Source organism: Mustela lutreola, chromosome X (assembly GCF_030435805.1).
Source record: "Mustela lutreola isolate mMusLut2 chromosome X, mMusLut2.pri, whole genome shotgun sequence".
Lineage (NCBI taxonomy): Eukaryota > Metazoa > Chordata > Mammalia > Carnivora > Mustelidae > Mustela > Mustela lutreola.
In genome coordinates, this window is record NC_081308.1 from 114,924,613 (window position 1) to 114,948,973 (window position 24,361).

General features: G+C 49.2%; 1 protein-coding gene across 3 annotated transcripts in view; it reads right to left on the bottom strand.

Annotated features, from left to right (window-relative positions):
* Nucleotides 1–12,897, bottom strand: part of HS6ST2 (heparan sulfate 6-O-sulfotransferase 2) — a 280,792-nt gene extending 267,895 nt beyond the window's left edge. For 2 of the 3 annotated variants that reach the window (XM_059157787.1, XM_059157785.1), the window contains exons 1-2: nucleotides 12,363–12,893; nucleotides 10,991–11,509 (exon numbers count right to left, since the gene is read on the bottom strand). In XM_059157787.1, coding sequence (XP_059013770.1) covers nucleotides 10,991–11,509; nucleotides 12,363–12,790 — 947 coding nt within the window. In that variant the 5' untranslated portion in view covers nucleotides 12,791–12,893. Of the gene's footprint in view, nucleotides 1–10,990; nucleotides 11,510–12,362 lie in introns of all 3 variants that reach the window. The other variant, XM_059157786.1, reaches the window with a different exon arrangement.
* Between the last annotated feature and the right edge of the window lie 11,464 nt (nucleotides 12,898–24,361).

The window sequence follows — 24,361 nt, forward strand, 5'->3', positions numbered from 1 at the left end:
CAAACAAACAAACAAAAACAAAAAAAAAAATGCTTGTTTATAGAAACAGCAGTGCAACTGACATTGCTAATGAACCAACTGCCAACATTCCAGAAGGACAAAGATGCTTTGGCCTCTTACAAATCTTATAGAGTGCGCACACCGTATTTTAAGTCCACATGGGGCATAAATTAAAATACAGTTAAGGTCCTCATTTTCCTTATCTGAAAAAAAAATTTTTTTCCACTAATGTAACTCCTTTCTTTTTAAATTTCCTCTTAAACAACATTCTTCTGTGTAAATCTGTGTCGATTTTTCATTTGCATTTGCAATATCTTGGACATCTACCTTTTTTTAAATTGTTAGATATCTGAATCCTTATTTAAGAAGGGGCAAAAGAGAGCTGCAGAATTCACCCTTACAGAGTAATTTTTACTGAGCTTTTTAAAGATGCTTAAAAAAAATCAGTTAACAGGTCTCCATTTTACTTAGCTCATATAGACACAGCCAAAAACCAAGTACAGACTTTTGGAGATTTGTCTGCAAATTTAGTGAACATTAAAACATATCAGATAGGCCACATGGCCCACCTGATTTTAGCTGCCAGCTCCAATATTGGCTAGCTGGGTAGTTTTGGGTCCAATTCTGTTATTTTCATCTTTAAATGGGTTTTTAAAACATCTACCTTACAGGATTGTTTTGAGGATTAAATGAGAAAAATCCATGCTCTGCCCCTGGCATAGGGCCTGGCTTAATAAGTACCCCAAAACCTTAACAGGTCTTCGGGGTAAGTCAGGCCAAGTTACCTGAGTCAAACCATCACTTTCCAGCACTTCTCTTGGCCAAAGTATTGGAGTTCTACACTCTTGCATGTGAATTAGGAAACCTGATGTGGTTGGTGAAGGACTGGCAATACTTCCACATATATCAGACTACTAATGTTGCTTCTCATGCACTCAGATAGAGTCTGATCCCTTGTTCCTGCCTGACTGGTTACAACATACAGTGACTAAGCACTGCCTGGGCAGATAATATGGTCTGTAAGATATTTACTCACTGAAGTTTTTCCAGACTAACTTTACAGCTTAGTATATGGTCTATTTTTACAAGCGTTCCATATGTGCTTGAGAAGAAAGTACATTCTTCTAATTGGGTGCAGGTCCACTGCACTGAGCTTGTTAACCAAATCTTCTGTATGCTTACCCATTTTTGTGTTTATTTCATCTGTCAATTTCTGAAAGAGGTTAGCAGATTTTACAATGTTTCCTTATAGCCCCATCAGTTTTTGCTTTATATATTTTAAAACAATGGTATTAGGTGCATATGAGTTTAGAACTATCTGAAAAGTGGAACTTTTTGCCATTATTCAGTGATCCTGTTGACCCCAGTAAAAGTTTTGCTTCAGTCTATTTGTCTGATATCTGTTTAACTACTTCAGCTTCTTTCTGGTTAGTATTTGCATAGTATATCCATTCCAGTCCTCCCTGTATTCTTATGTTTTACCTTTGTCTCTTATACACAGCACAGAGGTCAATTTTGTATTCTCCTCCAGTGTGATAATCTGTGTCGTTCAACTGGTGAGTTTAGTCAGGTTCTATTTATTGTAACAACAGAGAAGCTGGCTGCCAGGATCAAAGGACTTTTTTAAAGTATCTCTGAGTTTCCTGGCTGTAACCTGTTCACCCTAGTCAATTTCTAAATACTCTTTGCTTGCAGTCATTCTCCTGTGGGAAGTTAGCACAAGCTCAGTGATTTCCATCAGTGAACTGGAGCTGGTACTATACTGAAGACTTGTCTTTATTAGTACAGTTATGGGAGAGAGTCAATTAATGCAAGGAATGGTGCACACAGGTCTAATCCATTTGATGTAAATCAATGCATTACACATTTCAGTTGCTCTGTATTCCTTCAGAAAAGTGCATGGAAGTGATTCATCAGAACTAAACTCTTCACAAGAAACAGACCAATTCTCTTAGGCTCACTAGGGTATCTCTGCTAGTAAAATATAAAAAGCAATCAAACTGAATAAGAAGTCCTTTTTGCAGACATTTACATTGGGGAAGAACATGATTCTTGACAATTCAGAGCAAATGAAGTGCAAATTATTCTCTTATAATATATCCCAGAATTGAAGCTGAAATTGTGACTAAAAAAGAATCCACAGTTTAATCAGAAAAATATATTTATTGGTAATTCCCATGAGCTGCTATTTGATACATTTATATCATAGGATAACAAGTTCATAACTATTGCTAAGTTATAAATATGGAGTTTATGCAGAATTTGCATGTATTGAATTTTATTTTGAATTTGCAAGTGTGCCTATATTTGAATATTTATAATATTCCAGAAAAAGCACAGTGGAATGTGCAAGACAGATTTATTTAGTGTAATGCTCTGAAATATGTCAAAGTCTTCAACACTGTTCTTAGAGGCAAAATGGCAGAAATAACAAATGGGATGCAATAAGACCAACAGAATAATCTGTGAAGTCCAATACCAAGTAAAACTAGAACAGCTCTTTTGCCAATAAATATTTCACTAAAGTTAGACAAATATTTCTGTAAGCTTACAATGGTATTGTATTAGAAGCTATAAACCATTAGTTGGATTCATCATTATGCTCTAAGGGAAAAGAGAACATTCCCACCCATACTTTTTTCTTTCCCCTAAACTCATTGACTAGAGATCTTATTTGTCATGGAATGCCGATATTAGCTTTTCCACGGTGAAGCACGTTCCTTACACAGTCAAAATAACGAGTACCAAGAATAGAAGTTCCAACAGAGTTTCAAGAATCAGATTATTCACCTCACTGTATCTAGTAGCCCCTCAGATACCCAGAGCAGTTGAGGAATGAAGTGTTCTAAGCAACTTAATGCATAATTTATAAATTTAATTCATAACTCTATGAATTAATTTATAAGCATCGTGTAATTTGTAGTTAATGGGGAGCGATGCTGTCATGAAGGAAAACTGCTCTGGGAGGAGGCTGCCCCAGCTGAGTGCACTCCCTTTCTTTCCAGAATGAGGGCAACACGAGCACCAACTGACCTAAGCTCTCAGTTGTGGCTGTTTAGAAATGGCCGTAAGTCTTGACTCTTCTAGCCAGACCATTAGCTCGCTCTGGTGTCCGCTCAAAGTCCAGGCTGTCTTGGGGGGGTTCTGGCCGAGCTGAGCAAGTCTTATTATTTCCAACTGCCTGCCATTATTAATTTCCTGTTCCACTGAACTTTTAAACAGAGAAGAAACAATAGCAATAGACTCAAACATCTCCATAATGTACGAGTATAAGCATTCCATGGTTTCTTTGGCATAGGAGAACAGTCACTCATCAAAAAAACCAACAGCCGATTCCTGACATGTCATCTCTGCCTTTCAGTCTGAGAGTTTATTTAAGAACTCCCCCAGATACCGGGGCACATGGGTAGCTCTGCCAGTTATGCGTCTGCCTTGGGCTCAGGTCATGATCTCTGGGTCCTGGGATGGAGCCCCACAGCTGGCTCCCTGCTCAGCAGAGAGTCTGCTTGTCCTACCCTTCCCTCTCTGCCTCTTTCCCTCTCTCCTCTCCCAGTGCTCTCTCTGTCTCTCAAATAAAGAAATTAAATTTAAAAAGAAAAAGAACTCCCCAGATATCAAGAAGCTAATGAGATAGTCAGCCATGGTCTTCAGGAACCAAAAAGTTGACATGAGTATAATTTATCACAACCATGATAAAACATCATTTTAAAAACTGTTAATTAATGTTCACTTTGATTATAAAAGTAGTGCATACTCATAAACGAAATGCAAAACCTTCAGAGAAGCCGAATAAGACTCAGTCGGGGTGCCTGGGTGGCTCAGTTGGTTAAATGTCTGCCTTCGGCTCAGGTCATAATCCTAGGGTCCTGAGATCGAGTCCCTCAACAGGCTCCTTGCTCATCGGGGAGCCTGCTTCTCCCTCTCCCTCTGCCTGCCTGCTGCTCTCCCTGCTTGTGTGCTCGCTCATGTGCTCTCTCTGTCAAACAAACGAATAAAATCTTTTTTAAAAAGAATAAGAATAAATCACGAATTGATTTACTAATAAGATTTCATTTATTTATTTGACAGATAGAGGTCACAAGTAGGCAGACAGGCAGGCAGAGAGAGAAGGGGAAGCAGGCTCCCCGCTGAGCAGAGAGCCCGATGCAGGGCTCGATCCCAGGACCCTGGGATCATGACCTGAGCCGAAGGCAAAGGTTTTAACCCACTGAGCCACCCAGGCGCCCCTCATTCCTTGTACTTTACGCTTAGATTTGGAAGGCTGGGAAGATTGTGTGTGTGTGTGTGTGTGTGTGTGTCTGCCTCTCCCCAATCCCTCTCTCTAACATAGCTATAGTTATACTGGGTCTATAACTGTCTCTTTTCCCCTTAGCTTTAAATCGCTAACAATTTTCCATACCCTCTGAAAATATATTTAAATGATTTTCTAATAATCCTTCAAGTGGATGTACTGAGATTCTTCTCCATGTGGATGTCCAGATTTTTCCAATTTCATGCACTTACAAAGAACTCCAGCCAGCCTCCCAGTGTACCTTTATATCACCCTGTACTCCCCGCCCCCCGCAATGGCATTTCTCACAATTTTAAGTCGCTAATTGTTGGCTTCATTTCTATCTTCCGCACTCCATGAGAGCAGGAACACACAACAGGGCCCCCAGCACATAGCCCAGTGATAGCAGACACTCAGTAAATATTTGTTGAATTAAAAAGTGAAAAAAATGAATAAGTGAGTGAATGAAAAACATGTATATGACTATGATTTTCAGTAACATCCTGGAAAAGAAATTATGGGTCAAAGAAAGAAATATTTTTAATGATCTCCATTTATGTTACCTAATTTATTTCCAGAAGAATTGTTCAAATTTACAAGGCCACTAACAATGTATGAGAATTATGGAATTGATGGTGGTGGTGATATATGTTGAGGTTTTTTTTTTTTTTTATTTTGTTTGTTTGTTTTTAAATCAGGGCTAATCAGAGAGGCAAAAGGTTTTCCCACACTTAATGACTTAAAGTTGCATAACTTCAATCCCAGTGGGACTACACAGTTATTCCACGTCTGTAAACTAGTTGTGGGTCCCCTGTTATAACTTGTCTTTTCCTATCCTTTGCTTTTCTAATCAATTTGTAGGAGTCCCTTATACAGAAAAGATGTCACTTTTTTTCTGTTTTATTTGTTATGCCTATTGTCATCAATTTGACAATATGCCGTTTCATTTTGGCTACTTTTTGACAGATGAACAGTTCTCGTTTTTATGCAGTCATAACTGTCTATCTTTTCCTCTCTTCAAACATCCTTCTCCTTGGCTATCATTTAAATAAAAATGCCGATTGTGAAAGCAGAGTAACTGAGTTCAACAGACTCCCACTTACACAACTAAATCCTAATCAGCCCCAGATGGATTTCCCTTCCCAGGATCCCTGGCCACGACACATCCAGGCAACACAGACCAGTCACAACTCTTTAGCATAGTGCCCACCCCGCCCAAACTAGATCCCCTTCTGGACCACTCTGATCTGATCACTGGTACCACCTCCACTCCAGCCTAGAAGTCAGGGAGGAGCATTCAGCTGGACTCCAGCCCTCAATTCCTTTTGTATTTCTTACATGCCTTTCATCCAAGTGCTTCTCCGACCCACCGGGGTTCAACCTCATTGCCATCCCAGGACCTTGACCATGAGGCCTCTCCCCACCTACCTCCCAACCATGACCTTCTCAGTTCTGGCCAGTCCTGTCTAGGTGAGGCCACTGAACTGCATGATGCCAGGAGAACGCCATGCCTGCCCACAATGCCTCTTCTCTTCTAAATACAAACCACCTATTCCCAGATGTCTTCCTGAATACATCTCTCCTTTTTCTGTCCTGTTCCTCATTCCTTAGGAAGGAATAGGCCTGAGATGGCTTCCTGGTTAAATCTCCTATTCTACAGAGGGGGATGGACCTGGCCCAAATCACAAGCCTCATCCCCACTCTGACCCACAGTTCTGCACTTTGCCCTCTAAACTTCACGGACTTGAGGATGAAGATGGTGACCCTGCCTTTCCCGGCTTTGTATAGGCTCTAATTACCCCTAACTGCTAGCACTGTGCAGAGCTCACGATTCTTCAGAGTTTGCCGATTAGACATGAACTTCCACATAAACAGATGGACTTTTCTCTCTGTTTCACTATATTCCTGCAAAGGTGTGACATTCTAACAACATCCTTGATATTCAGATCCTTTCCAAACAAAAGACATCTCCTTTGTTAAATGTCTAAAATACCAAATTACTTTGTTCTGTGCTAAGCTCTTGGAGAGAAAGAATGACGCACCTTCCCTGGAAGATAATGGGCAGTCTCACAAAATTTTGTTTAATGAATAACGACGGAAAAGGTGACTAATCTTCAATGTCACTTCATACCACCGAACTTGACGACAAATATCTATAAAAGACAAGCTGACATTCTTCTTGCCGCATAACACCACGGCTCTAAAATTACGATTGAGAAGTGCTAATTCTGAGGAGCCTTTTACACAACCCAGAGAACCGAGAGGTTTTTTTTAAAAAATTAATTTTATTTATTTATTTGAGAGAGTGAGAGAGCATAGGGGCACAGGGAGAGAGCACGGGGGTGAGGGGACAGAGGGAGAAGGACTCTGAGATCATGACCTGAGCCAAAGGCAGACACTTAACCCACTGAGCCACCCAGGCGGCCACCTGAGAACTGAGCATTCTGTCAGGATTCCAACATGTCTGCCATCCACGTGGCCATGCTAACGAATCCTGCTCAAGTTCCACAGATGTGACAGCGAGTGTCTCCCCGTCTCCTGAGAAACAGGTGGGAGAGTAGAGCAGCTTCTCTCAAAGGCAGCTGAAGAAACGCAGGCTGGGCTGAGAAGCCACCCCTGTGAGAGCCCGGTGGCCCACAGCCGGGCCTGTCAGCCCGCCTCATCACCAAAGCCCAGCTGGGAAGGAAGGGAAGCGGGGCACCTGAGCTGTGAGTGGGCAGAGGCACCGTGGGCTTTCCTGCGAAGGTGGAGCGCATTCAAAATAGCCCCTTTTTAAAAAGGAAGGGAAAGAGAAAGAAGCTTTTCCCCATTGAACAGCCTTTTAGTCCTTTCCTGTCAGTGATAGCCTACTGGATTTCAGATGACAATTAATTACTCTTCCGTATGGCTGCTGGAAAATTCAGAGACACGGAAAGTCTAGGATGCAACAGGAATATCGTGCCCAGAGCCTCTGACCTGTAGAGCCACGGAACCCGGCCCGTGCCACCTGTGTGTGCCAGCCGGCACGGTACCTGGCAAAGAAAAATGAGGCCCGTGCACGTTCTCTGTGCCCAATTCAGAATTCCTCCCACAGACCGAGTGGTGCTCCAGAGTTGGCTACAAACAGAGGGAATTTGGCCTGAGAAAAGCCTGCAGAATTCGGGAGTTTTAACAGCTGGTAAGCAAGAATGTTTTGATACATTTTCAAAAAATGGTCTTAGAAGTTCTAGAATGAGCAGGACCCTTCTCTGACCCCAAACAACATATTGGCAGACAGATGCATGAAATGCAATTTCTAGTTTCTTTTTCTTTTTTTTTTTTTTAAGAAATACTCTCAATAAACAACTTGAACCTTTTGCCAGCCCAGCATTCTCTGTCTTTGTCCTCACCAGGCAACGCGCTCATAGTCATTTCTATTCAGCAGTTACGTATTGCCCGAGCTGGCGGCCATCAGCAGAGGCAGGCAAGCATGGCCAAAGGAGCACTGGGAGCAGGATTCAGGGTCTTGGCTTGCAGCCACAATGGCCTAGATGGCTGTGAGTCAGAATGTGGCCCTTGTTGCCGCGGGGCTCTCCTACTGTGGCTTATACACCAGGCCCCCAAGCCTGCTCCCATCCTGTGGGGCTTCATGGGGATTTCCAACATGGCAGCCAGAGGCCCTTCTACCCCCCCAGCCACGAGACCCCATGCCCACCCCCCCACCGCCGCCCCGGGGAGCAGAGAGCCTCAGGGAGCTGGAAATCCCTTCTCCCCAGGGGTGTGGCAACCCCGGTCTGATCCCGCGTCCAAACCCACATGGATAGCGTGACTGAAACAGGGGACGGTGTGGATGGTACCACTATCCATCAGTCCGCGTGTACCCAGGGTTCCCTCTGTGAGCGTTACTAACATGAATGGCCTCTCTATGCTTGGGGCCAGGACCCCCTGCACCGAGGCGCTGTGAACGGACCAGAAAGAACTGGAGCAAGATTCCTGCAGGGCCCCTCCAGAGCTCGACGACCTTGAGAAAGGCTGGCGGCCCCTTTGGCCTTCACTCTCATCTGATAAGTGGGGATACTTTTGCCCACTCCGCCCTCTCCCCAAAGATATTGCAAGTTTATGGCGAAATACCAGAGATAAAGGGATGTGAAAGCTCATCAGACACTGGAACGCATGCTCCATGTATTCAAGGCCTGGACAGGCTCTGGTCCAAGGTCACACAGCTGGTTCATGGACAGCCTGGCGCCGAGGCCCAGGTGTCAGGACTCTCAGGCCAAACAGGCAGAGCCCTCTGTTCCCCTCGGTTCAGTGGAGCACAGAGACCACCAGCTGGCCCGGAAGGCCGCTCCACACGGGAACCCCGCATGGCTAACTCTCATCTCCCGGGGTGGGCTCCTCACCCCCATGCGGCCCTGCTGCCCCCGTGTCTCATTTTTCACCACACACACTCACACACATGCACATTCTAACTCACACACACTTCACGTATACCTTCCCTCTTCTAGATTATCAGGACTCACTGAACTTGTCCTGAAGGCGGAAAAGTATCAACGCCCTGGAAGATTCTGGAACCCTCAAGCTACCACTATTCTTCAAGAGGAAGGTTTCTGGAGGTTGGGTGGAACTTAATGAAATAAAATAATGCCTTTAGGGTGACAATGTGTTTCTCTAGCAAATTTTATTTAATTTGTGTAAATGGTGTAAGATCCAGTAACTCAGACTCTAAAAAGTGCTTCTTCCTTGATTAGACTAGATGGCACTGTAGTATCACCCTTTTTCGACCAAGTAAAATCTCATTTCATGTCAGATCATGTTGCTTCGAGTTGGGACCATCCAAGAGGGTGAACTGTCCCCTTGAGGGTCCTGGTTATCTTATGGAAAATTTCTGAGGGAATCTGCCAGAGGATAGGGGCCACCAAATACATAATCGGGGCTCCATTTATAAGGTGTGTCTAGAGACTGCGTCACACCCAGACCTACATGTCCAGAAGGATTTTCAAAGGTACACACGTCCTGTGGAACTCAACACCTACAAGCCCCAACGGCAAATGGAGATTATTTTCAATGCTGCCAACTTGTTTGGGATCTTTTTAAACCCCAGTATCTTATGGTGACAATGACTTACACAGTTCTCACAATGGACTGAGGCGACCCTTCCTGGAGCCAAGGTTCTTTTAGGATGAGGAGAAAAAAAAATCCCTTAGGGCTGTAAAGGCAATGAATATTCAACAGATTCTGCCAGAATCCCAGCATTCAGGAAAGGCCACCGTAAACTGAGGGAAAGGAATGGGAGCATGGGTGACCAAGAGAGGCAAAGGGCTCCATTTGCCTCCCTCTAGAAGGAAGAAACTGCAAAGCCTTTTGTATTCCAGGAATTCCTGTCCCCCTTGCAAGGCACTTCCTTGTCCAAGGCACAGGGAGGAGCTGCTAGCAATGAGGGGTAAGAGTTAGAAGCCTGTCCAGGTAGGCAGCTGCTGTCAACAGCGGCCTGGAGGGCGCCTGTGGTCGCCTGATAGAGAGGCAGAGAGCACAGCCCTGTCCTTGCCTGCCTAAAGACACTTCCAGAGGCTCCAGGGCAATCAGACTCATCCCGTCCATTCCCTGGACTCCCTGCTCCAGCCCTGATTTGTTTCAGGGACAGTGGCATATTGGGAGCCCCGGCCAGAGCAACTCCAGCCCATCAGGCCCTTCTCCCCTTCCCCCTTTTATGGCACTCCATGACCTCCAGCAACCGGGCATTGAGGCTGCATGAAGGAAAATGCTCTACCTTCAAAAGCAACTGACTACAGCCTCTTCATAAATCACCATTTTCCGCATCAGCCCCGGGTCCTCGGCGCGGGGGCTGCCGGGCCCCCACGCTGGGTCTCAGGGTTTGTACATCTGGAGGTTTCTCAAGAGCGAACCACACACAGGGTCAGGGCACCGTCCCAGCCCACCCTTCTGTACGCACGGTGCCCCCCCCCCCCACTCCCCGCGCACTCGCAAAGAGTGCTGCCGGTAGTGGGGAGCGTTAAGCTGGGTCCCATCAGCTCTCTCTGGGTGTCCCCAAACAGCCGCAGAGGGACACCCACTCGCCCAGGGAGAGCAGAGGCAGAGGACAGGAAGGAGGAGAGTGGCAAAAGTCAAGCAAAGAGAGAAAAATCCGGAAGGGTAAAAGAGAGCGAGAAGCAAAGGGAGAAGAGAGGGATAAGGCAAGAGCGAGCCGCCAGGGACCGACAGGTAACTGGAGCAAGAGAAAGAGAGAAAAGCAGGAGAATGCGGGAGCGGGAAAAGGAAGAAAGGGCAGAAAGGAGGCTTTGGAACCGGGGTGCAGAGAAAAAAAGAGAGAAGACAGGAGGGACTCAGGGACTTCACACACAGAGACCGGTTCTTTCCGGCGCTCCAGTGCGGAGTCCGCGTGCGGTACCCTGTCCCGGCGGCGGCCGTGGCGGGGGGCGCTCGATCGGGGCCTCCCAGCCACTCCCCCCCCCCGCCCCCACCGCACGCTCTCCCAGCCACCAAGCAGGCCAACCAGCCGACAGACTAGCCGTCCCGGGCCGCAGCGGTCAAGCTTCCTGCGGCTGCCAGGGCGCCGTGAGCGTGCGCGCCAAGGAGTCTGGCGCCCGCCCAGTGCCGGCGCACCCGCAGGGCCCCCCCACCCCCCGAGGTGCGCACTGGGGCGCCGCCAGCGACCAGCCGCGCCTCCCCGCCCTCCGCCCGCCCGGGCCCAGGTCCGCTCCCGCGCTCCAGGGCCCGGCTCGGCTCCGGGCGCGGCGCACTCACCTGGACGGTCGCAGTCTGGCGTCGCGCTTGCCGTCCACCACGGCGGGCACGCAGCTGGTGAGCTCGGTCCAGTCGGCGTGCAGCCCGCAGCTCCAGCCCGTGGAGAACCTGGAGAAGAGCCAGGTCTCCCGCTTACCCGGCCGGTGGCAAGTGCATTTCTTCTGACCCACGCGGCACTCGCACGGCTGCTCCAGCTGGATATTGCGCACCAGGTGGCGGCCGAAAGTGGTGCCTCCGGTCTTCTGAATGTGCAGGAACACGATCAGGTCATCGCCCTTGATGTCGAAGTCTACCTTGCGCAGGAGGTCGCCGCGGCTGAAATTGTAACGGGGCACGAACCTGGCGGAGCTCTCATCCTCCGAGCGGTACGGGTCCGGCATCGGGGAGCTGAATGCCTGCAGGCGGAGGAGCTGGCATTCTGTGCCGGGGCACACGTACTGGAGGACGATCACGGCAAATAGGAAGAGCATCACCAAAGCCAGCAGCAGCTTGTTGGATTTCTCATCCATGTTCCCGACGCTGGGGGAAACCCAAGATCGTTACGTCAAGCCCGCAGCTTAGCCCGCGCTCGCCGTGCGCCCGCACCGCCCCCTCCCCCCGGCGCCGCCGTTGCGCCCCCTTTCCCCCTCCCCTCCACACCGAGTACTCCACCGCCGCGGCGGCGGCGGCAGCGGCGGCGGCGCCCTTCCCCGCTTCCTTCCTTCCCGGCAGGCTCAGCGCTGTGGCTCCTGCCGCACACCCCCCTCCCCCCTGACTCCTTCCCGCCGGCCGCCTGCCCTCTCCCCGCGCCGGAGCTAGCCGGAGCCGCGTCGCGGGGGTCTAGTCCCCACGGGACGCCGCCTGGCCCGGTCGCCCCACTCCCCAACTCACACCCCCGGTCCGAGCCCCCGCGCGTCCCGCTCCACTCTCCGTGGTTCCCAGCCCCATCCCGCTTCGCCCACCGGACTCTCGCTGGCGCTAGTGCCCAGTCCCCTGGGCGCGCACGCCGCTGCCTCCCCGCCGGCCCGACTAGCGGGCTCCCTCCCCGTGCGCCCCGAAGCCCCGCTCTTGCCCGCGCCGGGTTGCCCACCTTGGAGGCCGCCTCGAGCGAGCTCCGAGCCGGGCGTTCGGAGCTCCCCCGGGGCGGACGAGTCAGCCGGCAGCCCGACTAGCGAGCGGAGACGCTGCGCTGCCGTTGCCCGCGGAACAGCGGGGAGGGAGCCGCAGTGTGGCCGAAGGCGCGCCGCGCCCCTCCGGAGCCCCCGAGCCTGGCCGCCGCCGGCCAGCGGGAACTTTGCGCCCTTCCCTTCCCCTCGCAGCTGCCTTCCCTCCCCGCACGGCTCCTGCGCGCCCCGGCCCGGGAGCGCGAGTCCCGCTTTCGCCTAAAACGTACCTGGCTAGGGGGCCGAAAATCTTGGAGAAGATCGCACCGAGCACGTGCTTCAGCGAGTGGCCCAGGGCGGCCAGGCCCCGAGTGAGCAGGGCCCGGCAGAGGGAGCCCAGGTCCCAGCGTCTCCTGAGGTCGTGCATCCGCCTGCGGCGGCCTCGGGGCAGCAGCGCGAAGAGAGGGGTGCGCGCGGCTCCCGCCAGGGAGGAAGACGCCTTTAGGGGCTCGTCCAGGAACGGCTGGGAGTTGAAGCCGCGAGACACACCCCTAGGAGGGCCCGCGCGGACTGAGGCGGCGACTGATCCGGGCCGGCTCGCTGCCAATTCGGCCTCTACTCTGGAATGCCGGCGGGGACAGGTGGTGCGGGCGGGCGCTCCTCGCTCCGGTTGCAGCGGCGGCCCGAGCGCCCGGGCTGCACACGCAGGCAGTGCCATTCCCCCCTTCAGGCAACTCAGGGTACTAAGGATCGGCAGCGAGCTTGAATTTATGTAATAATGCCTCACGCCTAAGAGCTCGAGCCACTTCACAAGCAGAGGACCTAGGTTTTCTCCTGTCTTGGGGAGCGGAGGTCACTCCAGTGAGCGCATCACTCCACTTTGGCTGGTAATTTCAACCTCCCCTAAAATAGCAAAGGCGCAAATTGGACCTTTTCCCTCTCTCTTTGCCAATTTCCATTCTCCAGCGGAAGCGGGGGCATTTTCTGAAAAGGTAAGTCAGCATGAAGGAAAAGCATGAGAAAAAAAAAAAAAAAAACGTTACAGAATGGGAATCTGAGCTTTTTCAGAGCAGAGACTCACCCTTACTCCTCTCTTCTGGCTGAATCCCTGGCATCCAGCCCTGTGCCTATAGGAAGGCTTCACTCCAATACGGTTTAGTGAAGGAGAGATCCATGACTAAATACTACATCAGAGTGGAGCCATCGAATCCAAGATGATAGGGTAAATGAGGAAACCGAGGCCCAGAGAGGGAAAGACGTTTGCCCCAGGTCACACAGCAGAGCCCCTAAGTTTGGACCCAGATCAGGCACCATCCAACCCATTCCCTGACACGGACACCATCTCCTCTAATAAGCAGGTACAGACCATCCTCAAGCCCTGAGGTTAAAAGGCTCTTTTTGGCTGCAGGAACCACAGGTGGAAGGATGAACAAGGAAAGAGGGGCTGTCCCTTCAGGACAAGGTCCCCAAACGCACGCAGACTGTTCCTATCTGATAGATCAGGTGGGGCTTGCTGTCTGCAAAGGGAACATGGGGAGGGGGGACAGCAACGTTTCAGAGCAGCGCTGGCTGTCGGCGCTGAGGGAAGGGAGGAGAGTGAGACAAGTAGGGGGCTGGGGGCAAGTCCCTCAGGGACAGGATCTCCCAGGATCTCCCTCAGAACATTTGGTCCGTCTTGTGCAGTGAAGCAGCAAGTATTGGTCTGAAAATCTATCATATCTGTGCTGGGCAGCCCTCAGATAATTATTAGCCCCTCCTGATCCTTGGGCCATTTTGCCCACGGTGTTTACCTGCTGCCCTGAGCTCGGATGTGCCCACTGTGTCAGTCACAGGCCACGTAAGGAAGGGGTCCTTCTCAGGCAACCTCACAGCTGTGCCCCCTGCCCTTAGCTCGCTCCGTGCTTCTCCAGTTTCCGCTGGACTTCCGTGTGCCCCCAAACCTACCGGGGACAGTGGGGGACCTTTGGCTGGCTCCAGGCAGGAAAGGTTTGGGAGAATCCTTCATTTCGGGCATTCCACCTGTCCCAGGGCTCCAGGGGGACATCCTAACTGATGAACTTGTGTAAAAAGAGTCAGGCACAGCAGCTTAGAAGGTAGACATCTTGGCTTCCGTAAGAGCTCCCCAACTCCCCTTGCCCCCAGGCTTGTAGGACCTGCCTGCTCCCTCCCTCTTCAGCATGGGTAACGGTGTGAGCTAGAGGAGGGAGAAACCCTGGGGGTGGCCCCCAGCTCAGCTTGCTGGCTGTCCCCACCTTTTCTTCTGGGCTACCCACAGCAGTCAGCCTCTTTGGGCCAGTAGGTGGCTCTCCTCCCGGTGCCATATAATGAACCCCCTGCCCTCACACTCTTAAATAATGGCATTCTGGGGGGGGTCCCTGGGAAAACAGTTCTGGAATAGGTGGGTCACACGTTCTTGCCCCCAACAACTACTTGGAGTTTCTGGGATTGGAACCTGGGCCAGTGCTTCGGGTAGAAATGCAGGGAGGAAAGGCAACCAGTACAGGGGAAAATCGGGGTTCACTCTTTCAGGTCATGAAAAGGAACATACATACACAGCACTCTGACTTCTCCGGGAAAGATGCGAATTGGTAGCTGCAGAGCACCGGGAGGGTCAGGGTGGTGTCGGAAAGCCCAGTTTCTTGGAGATCCAGTAATGAATCCACACAAGAGCTTGCTGGAAGATATTCGCTTTTACAAGCTTTTCCTCCACCCACCTCATGCTGTAAGAAAAAGAAATGAATCTCTCTTCCTATATCAGGGCTCCTGGAAGTGGAAGGAAATGTCTTTGAGGGGAGCCGGGGACCCCACAAGTCTCTGAGGACACTTCCTGGGGTGCAGAGCCTCCCTGCTAAGAAGAGGGAATTTTTCCTGTGCGTGTCCCGGGAGCCCTGTTCTGCTGAGGCCAGGCCTGGGCCTTGGCAGGAAGTTCCAAGGCCTCTTGCAGTCCTGGGCCAGGCCCACCTCCCAGAAGCCGGTTCTTCTCAGGAACTGAATAACAAAGATCCTAACACTTTAGAATCAGCCCTATTTTGGAGCTCAGGGCAGGGGCACAGAGTAGGGGAGGGCGGCAAAGAGGGGAAGAACTGGCTGGGTTGTCAGGTCCTAGGTTTGGCTTCCCTGAATTTCTTAAACAAGCTGAATTTCTACGTGGGTGCCTGTATTTGGGATTCAGTACTTGGAAGATGAGGAGCACTCCGCAAGCTGATTCGGGCTTCTGAGTATCTCCACAGTGTGCTTTGCTTTCCATTATTTTTCCAGAACTGTACTTCCATGGTTCCCACGAAAGGTGGAGGATTCTGGGAGCACAAAGGTCAGCCTGGCTTGCATACTGAGCAGTGCACTTCCAGACCTCTGTTTGGTTGCTGGAGTTGGGGAGGGCGGCAGGGAGAGCTGGCAGCCCGGGGCAGCGGGGGTGGGGGGGCCGGGGGGGGGTGGTCTAGAGACCAGGGTTCTTGTCTGGGCTCCGCCACTCACTCACGGCTGGCTCCTGGACTCAGCTCTCTGTTTGTAAGAAGGCGAGGTTGATGTTGTGATTCAAAGGGCACTTTTCTGCTCTGGACTTCTAAGTCACGTGATTTCTGGTCTTCCTCAAGGGCCAAAGTGCTGCCAAATCCTGAAGGCCTCCTGGGGGGGGGGGGAGGGGGGGGGGAGGGGGACCAGAGGCCTAGTGCTTGATTCCTTCCATCTAGTTGTGAGGGCCCACCCAGCAATCAGCAGCTGGACTTGTTCTGTGTTACTCGGGTGACAGCGGGGTCCCCTGTTCAAATTAGAACAAAACAGCGAAAATTTCCTGTGGAAGAAAGTGCTGGCAGTCTTTACAGAGAGCATAAAACACTAAAGAAATGTGCATTCTCTCTTATCCTGAGCATTCTCTTCCGCCCTGTCTTTCCAGCTGTCTCTCATTTTTTTTTTTTTCAAAAACGTTCATACTCTCAATAATAGGCGATTTTTGTCACAAAGATTGAAGCCATGCAAACTATCAAGTCAGTTCATTTCTGTTTTTATGCGTCTCTCCGCACTGAGTGAACAACAGTACTTAATGAACACGGCGTTCTGAAATTTAAGCTCTGATATTATAAACAGGTTGGGTGTGTTGGATACATTACTGTCAACAGCCAGCCTATCCGCCCCCCACACCAACAAAGCACTGAGTTTTCTTTGTTTTGCTTTACAGAACACGGGGCTCAGGGAATGCAAAGAGGAGGAGAATGCTGGGGTGCTGTGTACACATTTGGGGTGTTACGTGAATGCGGACTGCAGAGGCGAGATCAGCACCAGATGGGGGGCACAGGACGTGCTGAACATGCAAACCAGTGACCGCCTGTCCCCCGAGGATGGATCTCCACTATTTCTCTGACGGTGGAATTTCCACTTCTTGTGGAGTGGAAGAGTCCATTGATGCGGGCAGAGCCTTGAAAGCTGGGGAAGCCAAGGTATAGCAACCACAGACAGCAGGCTCCGCTCAGCTCCCGTGACAGCCACTTTACTTCTTCGGTGCCTCGGTTTACATTCTTATAAGCCAGCCTGACCTGGTACTGTCAAGAAGCTGGTTTAGGGGTATAGTAAAGAGGAATGCAATCTCAAGTGAGCTTTTCATTAACAAGGAGAGAGCCGAGATTTGGAGAGGACGTCGCCCTGGGATTTAATCAGGGCCTCAGTTTTGTCGTCCATGAAAATGGGCCCAGTGACAGGCACCTCACTGGGTTGTCGTCCACTGAGAGCGCTTAGTTTAGTTTCTGGAAAAGCAGATCTTCGGTAAATGTTCATTTCCTCTCCCTTTTAACTCTGAGTATCTTTGGTTCCAGCTCTTTGTTATATTTTCCACAACAGTAACACACACAGTTTGTTTGTTTGTTTTTTAAGATTTTATTTATTCATTTGAGATACAGAGAGCCAGCATGAGCTGGGGGAGGGGAGCAGAGGGAGAGGCAGAAGCAGACTCCCCACTGATCAGGGAGCCACTGCTTGATCCCAAAACCCCCAGCATCATGACCTGAACCAGAGGCAGATGCTTAATAGACTGAGACACCCAGGCGTCCCCAGCCTACACAAATTTAATGACAGGCCCTGGGTGGCAGGCGATAGGCCTAATTAGTGACCCAGGCTGGCTTTGCTGCCCCAACCCATATCTTTATACATTCCTTTATCTTCCCCTACCTCTCTCTACCTCTCCAGTGTTCTCCCAGCCTATATCCCATGGAGGAGGAAAGCCTCTGATCCATTCAATCACACCGAGGAGTGGGACATGTACATGTGACCGCTCCCAGGAGATACTCGCGAGGGAAGAGAAAGATAGCAAAGCTCGGCCCTAATGAATGATCCCTCCAATGAGATACTATGAACTACCTAATGTGGGATGTTATGTACAGTTGTTGGCCTTTGAACTATAAAAAGTTTAGAGGCACTGACCTCACACAAAGTCAAGTGTCCACATATAGCCTTTAACTCCCCCAGCACTTAACTACTGGAAGCCTACTGTCGACCAGAAGCTTCACCAATAACATAAACAGTTGGTCGATGCATATTTTGTATGTCATACCTATTTTTCTTAAAGATTTTATTTCTTTTAAGTCATGTCTACACCCAACGTGGGGCTCAAACTCACAACTCCGAGATAAAGAGTTGCGCATTCCACCCACTGAGTCTGCCAGATGCCCCTGTCATATGTATTATACTGTGTTCATACAACAAATTAAGCTAGAGAAAAGAAAATGCTATGGAGAAAGTCACACGGAAGAGAAAATATATTTACCCTACTGTACTGTAAACAATGTGCATATTGGTGGACTAGCTCAAACCCAAGTTGTTCCAAGGCCAAATGTATAACAGAGTATAGAGGAGAGGCTTGGGATGCTGAGGGGGAGAGCAGAAGAGGGTTTTAAAGGAGTGGAAAAACTGAGCGGAGAGGTGAATGGAGAACCAGCACTACTCTACAATACTGACACTAATTTTTAGTTCCTTTCCCTTCCAAACTTCACGATCGATCTGGCCAGAGCAGTTCGATTTGACCAGCCAATCAAACCACAGCAGTCACATTGAAAAATAAGGTCAGTTTCATGTGCACCCTGCAGGAGCCAGAGCTAGGCGAGCCCATCCATCCGTGGAGCCCTGGGCCGGCAGCATGAACTCACAGTGGCAGACTAGAAAGAGCACCAAGCCGAATGCCAAGAAAGCAACACTAGAATGTCAGCTCTGCCTCTGGCTCACTGTGTGACCCTGGGACAGTTGCTTGCCATCTCTGGGATTTAGTTGCTGACCTTAGTAAAATGAGGGGCTGCATTGGATGACCCTGAAGGCCCGCCCATCCCAGCAGGACCTTTCTGTGATCTAAGCTGTGCTGACTAATGAGAAGGGCTGGGGAGGGACACAGCTCTCGGCTCTCGGCTCTCCAGCCTTTGTGTCTGTGAAAATGCACTACCGAAGATGGTCTTCCAGCTGGAAGCTGAGTCGAAAAGGCCAAAGGACTTAAATGAGGAGCAAATTTCCTTAGATCATATGGGTGAGACAGTAATGTGCAAATAAGCCTTCTGGGCTTCTCCTGACTTGGATGATAAAGATGGGGGGACAGTGTCAAAACTGACTTCCAGCTGACCCAAAAGCCCTAGGTAGGTTTTAATAATGATAATAAAAAAGGCAAGAAGAGTCTTGCCTAGGCATCAGTCTCACACTTGCTTCTGTACTCTGAGATCTTGGCAAGTGAAGAACACATTCATTGCTGATCTCCCCACTGATCTCCATGAGAGCTCTAGTTCTGAATAATAATAAAATAAAGAGCTAAAAATTATATCTCAGATCAACATGAAGGATTTGAAGAAAGCTAGCCTCGAGGCCAAAGTTGCTCCCAGGAAAAGGATTTCTTTGTCATTCGAACAGCCATGGCAGGGACCAACCCAGGAAAAGAGAAAATTAGTTTAGCGAAATCATACATGTCACAGACTAAATGAAAATTAATTTTTCATAAGACAGAGCGAGACTAGAGGCTACTAAAGCCCTTAAACTGGGTTTGATATCAAAACCTGTAGAAGGATTTACTTTATATGCACCTATTTTCAAAATCCATATTTTACCAAATAGCATTAAAATGCAGACAGCTACAACATTAGAGTAGCATGGGGGTTGGGGGTTAAACTTGGTAAAATACACTTTGCACCCTCATCTCCACTGAAAAAAGTCGCCTTTATGGCTATGATCTTACAGAAGATTTACCTGAAGCAGAAGGCAATATTCAAATTCCCAATGAAAAGAGAGAGAATGTGGTTGGTAGGGCCGAATGAAGCATCAGAAATGCAACGGGATAGTTCAGGGGAAGGCAACATGTTCTCCAGGATGCCAACTCCTATGCTGTGCCCAGTGATCAGGGATGGCTAGCTGTGGTGAGGTCTCCTGTAGGTTGACCCCAGAATGCTCAGCAAACAATGCCAAGGACAGCCCCCATACCGAACACCCCCATGCCAGGCACTTGACTAAACACTCTCCATGCCCTCTCTCAATTAACAGTCCCAGCAACCCAATGCTGTAGTTACTTCTGTTCCACTTATTTTACAGATCAGTAAACCGGGGTTCAGAGTTACAGCCACACAGTTAGGCAGTAGTAGAGCTAGGACTCGAACCCAAATCTGCCTAACCACACAGCCTGAAATAACTCTGACACCCTGGGGATCCTCATCCAGCTCCAGGATGTCTGGGCAGGAGCTGGAGAGTATAAGAGATCCTGTCCCAGAATAAGTATGGAGACTTAGATAATCCTCATCTTAGGTGGGAGATCTGGGCCGAGAGACACTGTGTAGTGTTGCGCATGCGTGCCTGTGTGCACTTGCACACATGTGCTATAAGAGCTCGAAGGAGCTAGAGGGCAGGGGCCCCCCGAGCCTGGACGTTAGTGAAAAGGGAGGCAGAGATGGAGACACAGCCGGCTGGGCGACTCCGCACATCCACAACCTGGGATTTCACCTGTACCTCATCGGATGCTGTTATTTTTTGGGAAATGTCATAAGCCACTTTGTCTACTCTACTAAGCAGTAACTTTCTGGAAGGCTGGAACCTTGGCTTCTTTTTCTAAAATTCCCCATAGTGCCCAATAACAATAATATTTGGGTCTAAGTCTTCTCAGCTTACCAAATACTTTTACAGACACTCACTGGACCTTCCCAGCAACTCGGTGAGGCAGCTGTTACTGCCCTCACTTTAAACATAAGGAGACGGAGTCTCTGAGGTCCAAAGGAACTTGGCTAAGGGAACAGAGCTTGCGTGGAGTGGCCTCTGCTGATCACTCCCTTCATCCCCCCCGAAGCACGCATGCTAACATGAGGTAATGGCAAGGTACCTCATGAAGGATCTGGCGCAGAGTAGGTGCTCGAGAGCTATTAGTTTTCCCTTTACCCAACAATGTAGGACCAAAAAAAAAAAATGTTGGTTTCTGCCCACTAATGATATCTTACCAGGTACCCCAATATCTCCAAGAGACACTGGTCCATGTTCTCAGAGAACTTGCCATCAGTGCAGGGAAAGCCAGCTAACGTGCATGAACCCAAGGACAGTGAGTGACCAGCCGGTCTGTGGCACTGCAGCGAGCGCAGCCTGAACTGGTCCAAGAAGCAAATACTGCAGGGGTTAGAAAAGTCAACCAGTCCCCTCTTCCCCCCTTTTTGTCTTGGTCCCAGAAAGAAGAACTTAGGCTGACAGAAACTGTTTGCATCGCTTTTCCCTGTGCTCAGGGCATCCAGTCCCCTCCGTGTCGATGAAGTTGTATAAAAAGTGTCCTCGCTCTCCCCAACTACAAATCCCACCCTCGGTCTGTGGCGCCAAGAGCATGACATTGTGGGGTCTTTCATCAAGAGAGCAGTGTGTGGCCTCACAAGCACAGTACAGCCTGTGTCCACATCCACAACCCCGTTGGAGAACAAATAGTTGATTTTTTAGACCCAGTCAGTAAGCTGCTTTTTGCAGGGAGAAGAGAGCAGGAGGGAGACAGTTTAAGTAAAATAAAAGACACTCTGCATTTCACCCTACATGTTTCCCTAATTCCAAGATCTTGCCAGCGGTTTGGTAACAAGTCGAAGCAGAAACTGACATTTGGTGTTCCAGAGTCTTCTGGAAGACAGCCAGATAATGAATTACCAAATGAACGGTTTCTGGACCTCTGATCAAGGGCAAATCTTAGGCCAGCTGAGAAGCCAGGATACTGTGGCAAACTCACAACAACGACTACCACTGGACGACCCAAGTTGGGGGACACAGGACAAGACCATTTTCCTTGTTGGCAGCTCTCTGGAAATACGGCTAGACGTGATTTCTCGTCCACTTAGATGCTCACACCATGACATCCTCGACAGAGGCATTTCATGTTGCTGATCAACTGAACAATGTTTTATCCAACATGAAATTCGTCAAAAACTGGATAGCGGATAGAGCCAGATTTGTTCAAACAATCACGCACCCCCCATACCTCCCCAACAGATCTGAAATGAGAAGGCAGGCGTCCCTCTTAGAAATGCTTATGGACCATTCTTCGTGTAAAACAATGTAAGAACTCCCCCCCCCCCAAAGCCAAAGGAACAGGAAGACTCTGAGCAGGTCTTTTTCCTGCCTTTCCCTTCTCCAAAGTCCGCGGCGAAGGCTCCTGGTCAGTGCTGCCAGCGGCTACTTATCTCCATAACCTGAGTGCCTTTGCTGACCAGGCCATAGGTCGGGTGTCAGGCCCCCTCTCTCCAGTATTTAGTGCATTCCCAGTCAAGTCCAGGCTCGAGTTAGCGGCCTCCATTGTAAGTCTTTTGCAATTGGATGGATGGCTTGGCCCCCATGTCTTGAGGATTGGAATCTCCTGTGTGGGGATTGAATTCCGCTCACCATGTCTACAGTGCTGGCACCAAGGTTATTAATATAGTCTATACCGGGAGATCATATTGACAGCAAGCTAGAATCTACACACTGAAGTCTGTGGCTTGAAGTGAGGCTGAGCCAAGCCCCTGGGAGGAGACTGAGTCACCCTAAGCAGACAGCCACCCCTAAGGAACTTTGAGAGGTGTCCAAGCCAACTCCGTCTGGGACACAGTGTCTTCCTTTCTCTGTCGACTCCGCTCTCCCAGACTCCCCACCCATGCCTGCAGCACCTATGAGGGAAGAATGTAACCTGACGAGTACTGGTTTCCACCAAGGTGTGAGGGGCTCAGAGGACTCCCCTCCCCAAAGCTCAACCTCAGATGAATGAATGAATCATAATACAGTGACTTCTACCAACCTAATAATCAATCCGACCATTGGAGGAGCAGGTAACGGTCTGGAAAAGAGCATGTTCCCTGGGGTCAGACCAAGATTTGGATCTCTATTCTACCATTTCCTGGCTCTGTGACCTTAGGCAAGTACTTAGCCATCCAGAGCCTGTTTCGTCCTCTCTACGATGAGGGCGATGCTGATTAACTATCTCAGAGAACATGTGTGAGAAATAAAAGAGATAATGTATGTCAAGCACCTTTTACAGGAGAAAAGATATCTAAGAGATGGCTGGGTCCTTCTTAGTGTTCTTCAAATCCTGGGGAGAATGTCTCTGTGCACTCCAGACAAGAATTACTCTGCTCAAACAAGTCATTGGACCTATACATACGTTTTACTATTTCTTCTATCTTCATGTTTTTAATTACCCAAATAATTGATGACTGAAAATTCTGTAAAAGTTGTTTGAACATCATAGACAACACAGAAAATCTCTTGACCTCCATACAATCCCATTCTCTTCCCCTGGGGGTGATTACTGTTTTTAGCTTGTTTTGCAGGTTGGGGGGTTTTTTTGTAAGCAAGTTCACATATGAGTATGCATATAAAAATACACAGTGTTGGGGCACCTGAGTGGCTCAGTTGGTTAGACGTCTTCCCTCAGCTGGTGTCATGACCCCTGGGTCCTGGGATTGAACCCCAAGAGCCCCAAGTCCGGCTCCCTGCTCAGCAGGGAGTCTGCTTCTCCCTCTCACTATGCTCCCTCTGCTCATGTGTGCGCCCTCTCTCTCTCAAATAAATAAATAAAATCTTTAAAACACACACACAATATTCTTTGTGTGGGTTTGAAAAAACAAAATGCACATTTTAATATTTTATTGGAGTGCATATGGAAATAAGCGTATGGAAAAGTGAACACAGGATAAGTGTACAGTCCAATGAATTTTCACATACTGAACACACATGTAACCAGCACTTGTGTCAAGAAATACTACCATTACCCCCCAGAACCCCTCTTCTACCCCTTCCCCATCACCTCCAACGGTGGCCACTATTCTGACTTACATCAGCACAGATTAGTTGTGTCTGCTTTTGTACTTCATGTAAATCGAATCACAGTGTATTTGTTTCATATTGCCATGTAAAAAATTACCACGAACTCCCTGTGGATTCAAACAACACAAATCTATCCTCTCAGTTTCTGTAGATCTGAAGTCCAGGCACAGTGTGGATGGCTGAACTCTCTTCTCAGAGCCTTTAAGGCCTCAAATCTGGGAATCAGCTAGGCTTGGGGTCTCATCGGGACTCAAGCTCCTCTTCCCAGCTCACTGATTGTTGACAGAATCCATTGCCTTGTAGCTGTGGGATGGAGGCCCCTGCTTTCTTGCTGGCTGGTTGACCAGGAGTCATTCTCAGTGAACAGAGTCCCCTTGCATTCCTTGTCACGAGGCCTCCTCTGCCTAAAAGCCAGCAACAGAGAACTTCTCTTCTGTCAGTCTCCCTTGTGCTTCTACTCTCTGACTTCCTCTTCCGCAGGCGGCCAAAGAACATGCTCTCCTTTCAAAAAAACCAGCGAATGAGGTCCAGCCCACCTACATGATCTTTCTATCTTAAGGGTCACTGGTGTGGGAGTTCAGTGAAATCTGAAAAATTTCTTTACCATATTACGTAGATTTCTGTTTGACCGAATGACTAGGAAAGGTATGTATACCAGGCAGCTGGAAACGTGGAGGGTGATTTTGGAAGTTGGTCTACCACATGCAGTATTTACTCTTTTTTTTTTTTTTAAGATTTTATTTATTTGTCAGAGAGAGAGAGAGAGACAGAGAGAGAGAGAGAGAGAGAGAGAAAGAATACAAGCAGGGGGAATGGCAGGCAGAGGGAGAAACAGGCTTCTCACTGAGCAATAAGCCCAAAGCAGGACTCGATCCCAGGACCCTGGGATCATGACCTGAGCTGAAGGCAGATGCTCAACCGACTGAGCTATTCAGGCACCCCAGTGTTTACTCTTTTATGTCTGGCTTCTTTCACTCAACATTATGTTCGTGAGATTCAACCATATAGTGAGGGACAGGTCTTT